Source organism: Gracilinanus agilis, chromosome 4 (genome assembly GCF_016433145.1).
Source record: "Gracilinanus agilis isolate LMUSP501 chromosome 4, AgileGrace, whole genome shotgun sequence".
NCBI lineage: Eukaryota > Metazoa > Chordata > Mammalia > Didelphimorphia > Didelphidae > Gracilinanus > Gracilinanus agilis.
The window spans coordinates 227,401,256-227,414,281 of record NC_058133.1 but is presented as its reverse complement, the minus strand read 5'-3'; the positions used below and the strand labels follow the sequence as shown (position 1 = coordinate 227,414,281).

The 13,026-nt window shown below is 40.0% G+C and overlaps 1 protein-coding gene across 1 annotated transcript in view; it reads right to left on the bottom strand.

The window, feature by feature from the left end:
• Positions 1 to 254: 254 nt before the first annotated feature.
• NPLOC4 (NPL4 homolog, ubiquitin recognition factor) overlaps positions 255 to 13,026 on the bottom strand; it is a 60,765-nt gene continuing 47,993 nt past the window's right edge. The window contains exons 14-16 of the mRNA XM_044672747.1: positions 11,367 to 11,483; positions 9,277 to 9,379; positions 255 to 3,222 (exon numbers count right to left, since the gene is read on the bottom strand). Of these exons, the coding sequence (XP_044528682.1) occupies positions 3,065 to 3,222; positions 9,277 to 9,379; positions 11,367 to 11,483 (378 nt within the window). The 3' untranslated portion in view covers positions 255 to 3,064. The remainder of the gene's footprint in view (positions 3,223 to 9,276; positions 9,380 to 11,366; positions 11,484 to 13,026) is intronic.

Sequence of the window (13,026 nt, the reverse complement as noted above, 5' to 3'; positions counted from 1 at the left end):
AAGAATTTATATAATAGTCTTATAAAGATGTGCAACTTTGAAAGATTAAAGAACTCTGATCAATTAGTGTCTAACAATTCCAGAGAACCAAATAGTAAATCATAATGAGATGATGAACTAAAGATGTAGAGTAAGAAATATATTCTTGGACACAACCAATATGGGAATTTGTCTTGCATATTTGTTATGAGAGTTTTGTTGAAAAAAGCAAAACAAACATTAAATGGAGGACAACAAAGTAGGGGCTCCAGTCAGTCATTTCAGGTACTTTTATTAGATTTCATTTACAGGGCTATAATTAAGAGAACTCCAATCCAAATCCAACAAATGCACATCTGCAAACAGGCAAAGCTGGAACACCAACACCCCCAGAGAGCTAGTTTTTAGGTATGCAAACTGTAAGAGGAGAAAAGAGGTGGGCTAAGAAAAGACCAACATCTTTCTTGTCAAAAAAGGGCTGCTGCAATTGCCTGTGTGAGCCCTTCTATCCTGAGCCCTTATCAGTCACCACCTACTGTTCTGGTGTAGACACTGCAATGGGCTACTTTGAGGGAGATGTGCTGGCTGGGACAACAAAGGGAAAATGGCCTATACTATCAGCAGAAGAAGCAAGATCAGTTCAGGCTTTCTGCATTTAGGAAGGCAAATTGTCCCTTCAGACTCATCAGTGGGGCTAGAACCATTCATTCAGTCTGGAGGAAGTGGCCAGGATTTGGTCAGGGGCCTGATTCTCCTACCAGCCCCACTGCTCTATGTATAGCTTGATCAAGCCCTCACTGGCTTTCTTTGGATAATGGCAAAAAAGTCCATTATTGAACTAAGGCAGTTAAACCAAAATGAAATTAAATCAAGAAGACAAAGAGAGTTGTGTGAATGCCAGAATTTCTCAAGAGGGGAAAAAATAATGGTTGAAAGTAAAGTGAAACAAATGCACCAAATAAAGGAGACTAGAGCAAGCAGAGAAGGAGCCTGGGCCTTTTCTTCTTGTGATCTGATCCTACATTTGTGATATTATGCCTCAGGAGCAAGGATAAGTCTCCACTTGGTTGAAAATGAAGAGAATGATTTCAGTGTGTGCACAAATGGAAGATCATGAACTAGATGCATGTCTGAAATGATCAGGATATTTACTATTCTAAATGAAAAGTCAGTTCCCAATACCATTTTCGATAGCTCTAGAATAGATTACCTTGGAGAGGTGCTCCCTTGTGCAGGATTTCATACTCTAATCTTTCTTATGCAATAGTACCACATGCCCCTGAAGGAAGTTACTAACTGGGCAAACCCTTGGCCAGGAAAGCCACTAATGCCACTAGCCAGTTCTGCCCAAATATATCAGCCAAAGCTCATACTGAGCTTTCTGACACCATCAGAAGTCAACATGCAAATTAGCAGATGCAAGCATTCTCTCTAGAACCCAAGAGGAAAAGAGGGTTCAGCATATGCAAGAAATATCATGATGTGTAAAAGTGATAGAAGCATCCTGTAGCTGTGCCCTTTTCCTTTATGCTAAATGGCTGAGGATAGTTTGCATTTGGCACCAAGACAAAATGGTAACAAGGTGCCAATTGGCTCAATATGAGGGAAATTCTAAAGAATTTCTGTGGAGGTGCTGGGTTATGATGTACCTATACTCACCAGTAGGCAGAGCCTAGGCCAGTAAATAAATGCCAGGGATCCTATTATCTTTTCTGTTCTTTCCCTGTAGCTGTCATTCTCAATTTCCTCAGCTGCCTTCTCAGGGGGCCTTGCACAGACCTCACCCTTAGCAGAACCCTAAATTCCCTCTTGGGATTACTGCAGTTGACATACCGGTGAATCAGAAGACCCAAGGCTCAGGAAGTAGAAAGAGGAAAGAAGGTGGTGGGTGGGAAAACAATACTTAATACTGTGGTTGAACTGAGCTCAGCTCTGCTAGACCCAGGGGACTACAACACTAATTAAAAATTTAAAAAGCACAACAAAACTAAAACAACCCAACTCCAGTGCTCAACTCCAGTGTTCCACTTGCCTGGATGCAGCTCATTCTTCAGTTCTCCCCCTCTAGACTTTCTGCTTTTAAAACTGTCCTTACTGTGTAGCTCGGTGGAAAGACTCAGGCACTGAGGTTTACTTCAAAGGATAGCTAACTGTGGATCAACACTTATCTACATACACCCCTACACGCCCACCCACAAACACGCATCCCAAAAGGGATTGATTAAGGTGAAAGGTTGAGAAGGGAGAAGGAAAGAGAAGTGGAAAGTAGCCTCTCACTCCCCTTTTGTGCAGTATTTTTCTCTTTAAGAATAAAAACAAATAAACTAAAAAGGCCTGTAGGCAGGAATTACAAATTGCTGTCATTATAATCAATGCAGATCTTTAAATCTCACCTCCTAGTCTGGTGAGAGGAAGAATGAGGTGAAAAGGGGGGAAAAAATCATGCAAATCAACAAGGGAAGAAGCCCCCTGTCCCAAGATACAGCTCATCTGACCCTGCTGGTTTTCATTCTAACCAGATAACTGGCCAGAAGGGGGGGGAAAAAGCAGCCACCAATGTCAGAAGGCATCAATACCCGGTAATGGAGTAGAAAACAAAGGACAGGGCAGAGGGCCAATGTGGTTTTTAAAAGGGATTAGGAGTGGAGGAAGTGGAGAGGGCAAGAGCATAAAAAAAGTGAGAAAATTGCAAAAGGAAAGGGGAAGGCAGCAGGAAAAGCAAATTATAGGTGACATAGAAGGGTGCAGTTCTTATCAAACACAAATTGCAAAACTGTAAACTGAGGTTAAATGTCTGACTTTCTTGCATTGGGGATACAGTTTTGGGATTTCCAGTTTTGAGATTAAATTCAGCCTGGCAGAAAACCCAGCCTTGGATCCCTCTATCTAGTGGGTACCCTCTGGAAAGAACAGTGCCAAGATGCTTCTGTGGGTCGCAGAGACCCATGGGTAGCCTTTTCCCCTCTTTCAGGTCTGCCCACCATTGGGGCATCATTACAGGGGAAGAATCATGAAAAATGATCCTGGCTTCTAAGAGGGCTGTAAGTCTGGTCCCCAGGTTTGCCCAGGAGGATGGTGGGGAGTGTTAGGTCCTGGGGAGGCTACACATCTCGCAGTGGTCCGTGCCTGGTTGGTTCATGAAGGTGCAGTGTTGACAAGCCCACATTGCAGAGGAGGTGGCATGTGTTGGACCCCCAATGGCACCATATTCATGCATTCCTGGAAGCTGGACACCAACTGTACCTGTGGGGAGAGGAAGAGAACAGAGAATCCACATCACCTGAGGGCAGAGAAGAAAACAGGGAAAGCATGCTAGCCCATCCAAATTCTGACCAGTTTTCATAATCGTATCAATGTTACAGATGGTAATTGCTCTCAAAGTTTAAGAAAAGATATGGCCATACTGTGTGCATGTGGAGACTGTTCCCTGACTCTTACTACAGCTGTGGTTTGTATACATTTTTTTCAACTCTATTCTACAGTCCAGGAAATGATTTTGCTTGCTTCCCCATCCTACATTAGCCAAATAGTTACCTTGAGTTGCCATCACTAGCAAGCCTCAAGGGAAGTATCCCTCAGGATGCTCACCAGGAAGAGAAACACAAAAGGTAGTTGAAGCTGTCTCAACACCAAAAATTGTTCCTTTTTCTTGTGAGGCTGCATATCTCTTCTCTTATTCACTTATTTCTAAAGACTCTCTTAGTCACCCACCTTGGATTTCAGATACATCAAACTAGCATAGACCTCTAGCATATAAGCACCATTTTATTTCTACTGTTTATTTGGCATCTGACTCATCCAATGGCCCAACACTCGTGTTTTGTGGGCTTTTCCAACAGTCTCCTCAGCCTCAATAGATGAATAGGAAACACCAGGCCTTCTGACTCCTTCGAACCAAGCTTATTTTCCAGTAATGAAACAGGTAAAGCAAGAGAAACATGTAAAGGTCTGAAGAAGGCCTGTGAAGGCTGAAATATTAAAGTTCACAAGAAACCAAGAAGTCTTCCAGAATGGCAGAAGCAGAACAAATGATCAAATAGCAACCAGGAAATCCACAGAACTAAGGAAGCATGAGCTGAGCAGCCAGAGGAGATACATAGCATCAGCTTCAAAAAGAATGACTGATACAGCAGTAGCTTGCCAGCACAGCTTCAGTGACCTTATCACATACTTATTTATCACATACTGGTGACAACCAATTCTGAGGGAACCTGGCTTGGAGGCTTGCTGGTGATGACAGTGTGTTAACAACTGGCTTGGAGAGCAGGCATTACCTTAACAAATGCAAACAGTCACTGCTGATCCTAAATCTTCACCCAGAAATTATCTCAAATCATGATTACTTTTTGCAAGAAAGATCTGTCCAGAGCTGTTATTTCCTAGCCACACATAAGAGGATATAGTTAGAATTCTTGACATGGATCCACTGCTTTTTAACCTAAAATATTAAGTAGCTGAAAGAGCTTCAGGAAATTTTGTTCCTATATAAGACAAATACCTTCATTCAAGAAACTTTATAGAAAGTTCTGAGGAATATTAGTTTAGTGTTATGAATATGAAACTAGCCCAGAAGTCTGGGGCACTGAAGGTGATTCCTGGTTCTACACTAAGACCTCCCAGGGCAACCACGCACAAACTACTTTATCAGTCTGGTTTCATAAAAATGGAAACAAGAATTTCTGTCAGGATGTTTGAAGTAATGATAATTATGATGATGATAGCTAACATTTATATATAGCACCTAGGAGGTAGGTGCTATTATTATCTCCATTTTTCAGGATTCTAAAGCAGTGATAATTTAAGAGATTTGCTCAAGGTTCTATAGTTGGTACCTGATACTGAGATTCAAATGACAAAACCAGCCATCTCTCCCCTCTCATCCCAAAAACTGTGTTTTGAGTTTTCCAAAGAAGATGAAAGGTAAGTCCAAGGTGACTAAGTTCGATGGAAATTCTGGTTTTCTAAAGGTTTCTAATTCATTAACACACAACATGAGATATCTCTCTGTGTGAAGGCCACTCTCCATATGAATGATATAGATAAATTTGGAGAACCTAACTGTAATAGTCAAAACTACTAGCCAAGAGCACTTTCTCTCTTCTCCAGTGACATAAAATTATGTGTCTGAAGTTCTTGAAGTTCATTTAGTTAGGTCACTTGATATGGATCCAGTACTTTTTAACCTAAAATAGTAGAACAGTAAGAGGTTCCTACTACATAGTCCCTACTATACTATAAATCTCCTTAAAGACAAGAACCATGCCTAACTTAACTTCTGTGACTCCCCAAAGTGGTTGGCACAGAGAAGTAATTAATAAATGTTCAATGACCAAACAATTAATGGTCCTAGATGTAAAAAGGAGGTAGGCATGGTGTCAACTAGGGGTTGAAGAATTAAGATTCCAGTCTTAATCACTATCTGTGAGCTTGGGCAATCAGCCTCTCTGAGCCTGTTTTCTCAGTTGTTTAAAAAAAAGGGGGAAGGGGGAGAATGACAGCTGTCCTGCCTACCTTATAGGGATATAATGAGGATGCAAATGAAATCATCTATGTGAAGATGCTCTGTTAACATGCATGTAATAAACATATATACATGCATATATAAAAATTAACCCAACTATTGGGCAATCTTTTAGTTGAAACATTAGAATCCCTATGCAATATCACCCCCACCTCTCCCTTTCACAGTTCTGAGTGTTAAATATATCTATAGGGGAATATGTATACCCTAGATAAAACTGGGGACTGGTATTTAGATTTCAAAAAAACAGCTTCAGATCACTTCTTAACAAGTTCTTTAAGTTATATACAAGTTATTATAAGACTAGAATAATGTAAATGGATCTCAAATAGCTATGTAATTATAGGCCAATTATGGCCCTGAAGAAATAAGAAAATACATATCCCTCTTTTCTTTGCAAAATGGAAGATAGGGAGATAGACAAGAAAAGGGCAGGAGTGTGGGTCTGAGATATTACATATACTGTCAGGCTCAATTAATACTGGGTAGTTATACTAATTAGTTTTCTCCCCTTTCTTTTCCATCTTTTATTATAAGGGTTGTTATAAGGGTTGGCTCTCTGGGTAGCAGAAGAAAAGGGGATATATTTGGAGATGAAAGTTATATAAATACAACATATTAATAATTTTTTTAAGTAGCCAGCCACATTTCAGAGAAAACTAAAAAACAAAGTCAGACTGAAGAATATGAAGACTTCTGAATATAGCTGTCTAGTTAGTTAAAAAGAGAAAACAGACCTTGCTTCCCCACCCCCACCCCCCTCCCCTCCCCACATCTCTACAAAGTGAGGAAGTAGGGATAAGGATCGTAAGTTCTCAGAACTGTTCAAACTGACACACTTTCAAATCTGTTTTTCCTTCCTTCCTGACAGCTATCCTAATTCTAGTAAACAGAATTTACTGCACATTTTCATACTTCTCACTCTGAAAATTCGACTAAAGGAGCAACTGGGGAGTGTATTGATAGCCAGGCCCAGAGATGGGAGGTCCTGAGTTCAGATCTGGCCTTAAGACACTTCCTGGCTGTGTGACCCTAGGCAAGTCACTTATCCCCCATTGTTTAGTTCTTACTGTTCTTCTGCCTTAGAACCAATACGCAGTCAGAACCCTTACCTTCCATCTTAGAAAGTATTGGTTCTAAGATGGAATGTAAGGGTCATTTAAAAAAATTAGACTAAAATTTTCTGCACACAAATCAACTCTTCCTTACTTTCTAAATCTTCCTGTTCACACTCCCCCTATGTTTGCAACAGGATGCTGTATACAAATTCAAAAACTCACTGAAACTCAATGCTGGAAGGATCTCAGATGCCATCTGATCCAATCCAAACCTGAAACCCTAAAAAAACACCTGGCAAGTGGTTATCTAGATATTTTGCTTGAAATCTTCAAGTGAAAAAAAACTCACAACCACAAGAGGTAGCCAGCTCATTGTATGCTGATAGCTCTAATTGCTGGGAAGTTATTCTTTATATCAAGCCAACTTTGTCTCTTCAGAATTTCCACTCTTTCTAATCTTGTCACCTAAGGCCAAACAGAACAAATCTAGCTCCTTTTTTCCCTGGGTCAGCTCCCTGAATATCTGAAAACAGTTATCCCTGCCCTTCCCTTTATTTTCTTTTCTTTTTTTTTTAAACCCTTACCTTCTGTCTTAGTATCAATTCTAAAACAGGAGCAACAAGGGCTAGGCAATTGGGGTTAAGTGATTTGCTGGAATCACACAGCTATGAAGCCTCTCAGGACAGATTTGAACCTAGGTCCTACCAACTCCAGGCCTGGCATTCTATTCACTGTGTGACCTAGCTGCCCCCTTATCCCTTCGTTTTCTCTTCTCCAGGCTATCCCCACTTCATAGGGCAAAAGATTGGATTCCTTCACCATAATACTTCTTCTGGAATCAAGGGACTAGGGATGAAATCCCATTTTTGACACTTTCTACCTTGTGTGACTGGGGACCATTTATGTAAGCTCCCTGGTCCAGTTTTTTTTAATCTGTAAAAAGAGGGGATTGCATCAGATGGCTCCAGAGATGGGTCTCTTCTCTAGAGCTATAATCCTCCCTCTGGACATGCAGCAGCCTATGAATGATCTTAAACATTCTTAAGCATTCAGAGCTGAACATTATTCTCTATATGGGGTCTAGAGGGCAGTGGGATCTCCATCTTCCCAGTCTGGACATGGTTATAAAGTCTGCATCTTTCAGTGCATTCTAAGATGGCTTAAGTACTCTTAATTGCCACACTGCCCTACAGATACATGTGGATCAACACTTGACTAAAGTCTGAATATCTTTTTAAGCTGAGTTGCTATCTAGACACTCTTCTTTCATCTAAACTTCAATGAGGTCCACTGGAGACCTCCCTCTCCAAACTGGCATCAAGCTAATAATGACTACTATATCCAGCCAGTTGAGAATGCACCTCATTGCACTCATTGGGCTCCCTTCGTTGCTAAGATTCCAAGGAGATTATTTTCTGGTAAACAGTCCATATAACTAAACTGCCTTGAAGATAAAAGCTAAATTGAGGTAGCTAAGTAGCATAGTGGATAGAGCACCAAGCCTGGAGTTGGGAGGACCTGAATTCAAATTTGTCCTCAGATGCTTTCTAGTTGTGTGACCCTGAGCAAGTCACTTAATTCTGATTGCTTAGCCCTTACCACTCTTCTGTTTTAAAACTAATACTAAGAAGGCTTAAAAAAAACAACACAATAATATTTTCAAATTTCTTTGTATAAGGCACTTGGGAATTTCTGAAAGCTGCAGGGGAAAAGACTATTGCTACAAAGGGGCCACAAAATTTGAAGTTGTTTCAGGTTTTCAAATTGGGATGGAACTTTGTTGGGGTTTTTTCCTACTTTTTTATTTTTATTTAGAATATTTTCCCATGGTTACATAATTCGTAACCCCCCCTTTCTTCTCCCCCCTCCCAAAGCTGACAAGCAGTTCAAAACCTATTTCCATGTTATTCATATTTGTAGTAGAGCAATTCTTTAACATCAAAACCCTAATCACATCCCCATCACCACTACATGGTCAACCAGAATGGAACTTTGGTTTCAAATTGGAATGGTTTTTTAACCAATGTAAATTTATATAAAGTACTTGTGCATAGTGATGGTCATGAAGAACATTTATCAGGAGTTGAAAGTGTCTACTTTGGACTATGATATAGTCTATCATCAGCCAAGGACATTTATTTTGTTTTTGTTTTGTTTTTAAATCTTTATTTTCTGTCTTAGTAACAACTCTAAGTCAAAAGGGCAAGGAGTAGGCAAATGAGGTTAAGGGCCACACAAGTGTCTGAGGCTAGATTTGAACCCAGGTCCTCCCGACTCTAGGCTTGGCACTTTATCCACTATGTCACCTAACTACCCCTGCCAAGGACACTTTGAAGAAGGGTATGTGTGGAGAAAGGTCTATGAGACATTCTCCTTGGCCAGAAATGCCCAAATATGGCTTCTTGCCAAGACAGTACTTATCAAAATACCAAGCTTCTGTTTGGTAAGCTATTTCTAAGAAGTTTAAAAATAAAAAAAAAAAAAAATAAGTCATGGCTGTCTTTTTTAGTTTGGACCTACACTATCACAAATACCCCCAAAACTCCACCAAGTTTGGGGTCCTAATAGAAAGAAATAAATTCTCTGAGTTTATAAGACACCAAGTGGTAGTTCTTAGAGATTGCAAGGCTTTATTTCTCCTCTTAAGTAGGGAGCATGATGGCTCCCAGAATTGAGACAGAAAGTACTGGAGCTGTGAAGTAGAATGTAGGTACTTACTGCAGAGCTGTTCAATGGTGGCCCACTGCTCAGATTTCTTCCAAGTCTGTGCTAGCTCCTCATTCCTAGTCCTCACAGCCTCCAGCAATAAGCTAATGCTGTCCTGAAAGACCCCAAAATGAGTAAGTTTAAACCTGTTTTGTAAAGTATAGACAAAAATGTAGCTAGTAGATTCCTATGCCCCTTGTTGAAAGGACAAACTTCTGAGGGAATTAAAGAAAGCCTACAGTTGCTGCACCATGAAACTCAAAAAACCAAATCCTTTGGGTTATCAATGTGTATGCTAAATCAAGCTTCTAAATACTACCTAAATAACCCCCAAATGAGGGATGCTGTGTCTGTCTTTCATGTACTGACAGGCTGTTCAAGATCATAGGCGATAAAGGATAAGATCTTTTATCCTGGGGGCTCATATTCTTAGGACAGGCGGACAAAGAGTTAGACATAGGTATATGAGCTGACTGAGTGATGTAAATGTAGCTTTCTCCTCACCCTATGTCCCCCTCTCCCCCCATTCAGCTCCTCCTTATCTTGGGGATTATGTTCTTTTCAAAACACACTTTCATGCCAAAGGCCTTCTAGGCTAACACAGAACATTTTAAAAGTTACAAAATTAAAAAGTGATGACTCAGAGGACTCTTAACAATCGAACAACCAGACAAAACATTCTTTGTCATATCTTATTCGTCTGCAAAGTATTTTTTTTGGATAGGTAAGCTGGGGAAAGGTGACTATTATCAACATTTCTACTGATATAAAAGTGCAGAGATTTTAAAAGTTCTTCACACTAATCCATTCATTCAGATAGTGAGTTTGGTCAGATTGGAAACTGAGAGGTCTAAGCACAGGACATAACTATGGAGGAAAAAGAGCAAGCTGAAAGTCAACCATATGGGTCAATTGAGCAAGACCAGTCTTTAAAGGAAGACAAATGAAGTTGCTGCCAGACAAAACGGGAGCTGTGAAGACCAGCCATGGAGCATGTACCAGAAAGTGCCTACTTGCATGGTGCAAAGGCAGAAAGGCAGCAGCAACCTACTTTACCTCTGTTTAAAACAATCTATCCTAAAGACTATAGGCAGTGTTAGTCAATAGTTTAACTCAAGGGAAACTCTAAACATGCTGTTAGCTTCCTCCTTGGCATATTCTCAAAAATGAAAGGCCACAGCTGAAAGATATCAGTTATAATGCTGATTGATCCTAATCTCCAGCTGCCCATTGTTAGTCTAACTGTTCTGTCCTGTGCCAATAGTCTCTAACCCTCAGTATGTATAAAACATGCTTTTTTCCCCTCTTTTTTTTTTTTAAATCAGAAAACATCAACTGGGCAGATGTTAACTCCTTTACTGGTAATCAGCCAAGCTCTCTATGCCAAGATAATAACACTAAAGTTTATTTTGGTGAAGAGGGGTACATAAGAGAAAAGAATTGGGGCTGTAATTTCAAATTATGTCAAGAACTTTTACTTCTGGTACTTCTAATGCAGTGGTTCCCAAACTTTTTTGGCCTACTGCCCCCTTTCCAGAAAAAATATTACTTAGCCCCCTGGAAATTAATTTTTTTTTTAAATTTTAATAGCAATTAATAGGAAAGATAAATGCACCTGTGGCCATCACCGCCTCCTTGGATCGCTGCAGCACCCACCAGGGGGCGGTAGCGCCCACTTTGGGAATCACCATTCTAATGTCTTTTGCCTTAGGACAGCATGGAATTGGTTCTGCTTAGCACATGATTAAAAAAGATAAGCTACCCTCAACCTCCAAGGGCCTGGCAAACCTATGAAGCTTTCCCAAGGAAAATTAAAAAGTCAGAAAATTCAACTTACAATCATTAAACAAACATATTCTCTTTGCAAAAAGTCACTCTACATTCTCAACGCCTGAAGCACAGAAAAGCTGGGAAACTGATTTCAGAATTAAATTCTCTTGCAGGAAACCAGAGCTACTTCTAGTATCTGCTATGGAGAATACTTAAGGGGAAGCAGCAGAGAAAAGCAACTCTTTCCCTGCTGAAATATCACTCCCATAAGACAATCTTGGGCTCTGTATGCTTACATTTCTAGCTAAGAATTTTCTCTTTGGCTTACATACCTGAAGAGGCATGACTTCATTGGTGACCAGAAAGAGGAGCAGATGGAAATCTGAGATGATGTCTAGGAAAATGGAGGAGGTATTCTGAGAAAGATATGTAGCCAAACTATGAAAATCCTGCAGTAATTGGGGAGAAAGAAAAAAATAAGATTTACTGTTTCACTGCAATTCTCCAGCTCTATATGCAGGAAAGCAATAATTTTTCTGTTTAGATTTATTTGAACAAATACAATGCTAGTACAAAGTTGCTTTTTAACTGATACTTAAAATGTAGGCTCCAAAGTGAAAGAAAAGTTTCAAGAAAGTTTCTGATCCTCTTCTGGAAAGAGAAGCTTAGGGATATGATAACACTTACTGAAGTAGTTAAGAAACTGAGCAAGTGTTAAGACAAGGCATTCGTAGAAGTTATCTTCAAGTAGCTGAGGAAAAAGGTCCTACTTTACTTTGATGTCACACACGTAAGAGGGAGATTTTAGATATTTTATAGCTATATATTTAAAGTGTAGCCGCCAAGAATCAACAATTCAGATTGATTCCGTAATTAAATTAGACCCAAGTCAGGATCGGGTTTAAGGTAGTTTATTTACAATTAGGAAGGTAAAAGGTAGGGAAATAAAGAGAGGGAGAGGATAGTCCAGGCCTGCAAAGGCCTGGACAGAGAGAGAAGGTTAAAAGGCTAAATAAATGAGACTATAAGCCACATGGCCTAGTAATCAGATAGGCTAGAGCCTACACTTAAGGTAGAGTCTGGAAAAACGCCAAGGTAGGCCAAGGAAGTCAGCCTAACTTACCCATGTGACCATTCAGAGTAGAAGCTGCCTGAGGTCTCCTCCGAGATCCTTCAGCACCAAGTTCAAAGTGGGAACTCCCATAGCAGGAAGTAACCAACATACTTGAAGAGATAGTGTCACTTCCTGTGGGTCCACCTCTAATTCAAGTGGACAAATGGCAGCCTCTGCACTGATTTGGACTGCCCAAAGGGCAGTCCCTTGTTCTTGATTTGTTACTTATTGTCACGTGTGGGTAATTCCATCCCCCTCCCCACTAAGGGAGGTGGGGATGACATCATCTCGAGTAGGTAAAGTTTTGACTATGAATGGGCTAGAGCTAATTCCATTAACACACACATGGGGGGGAAAAAATGAAACATAATGGCAAGTTCCACTTTAGGAGTGAAAAACTAACGTTTGGCTTGTTTTGACCATCTGAACCTTCTCATCTTGGACCATGGGCACATATATGCATGGGGGTGGCAGGAGATTCATCAGACTTTAAACAGGAAACCACATCTGGGAGATCACAAGTGAGAATTTTCTCTCACACTCTAAAAATCTGTTTTGGAAATATCTTTGGGGGAAAAAGACCAAGTCTATGAAGCACCTTTGGAAAACTACAGAAGTGACTGTTTTAGAAAGGAACTTTATTATGAACATACTTGATTCATATTGCTTTGTAAGATTTTTATTCACAAATCAACACTGCTAAGTGACTTTAAAAATATGTACACACTGGCAGAAGAGTTCAGTATTTGTCCTTTATTTTCACTGGTCTAGCTTGAGTGATATAAAGCAGCAAAGGTCTAGGACATCTATTCCTAACATTCAAAACATATTAAAGAATAATACCAAATGGAAAATACTGATGAAAGCTTTTTTTTTTT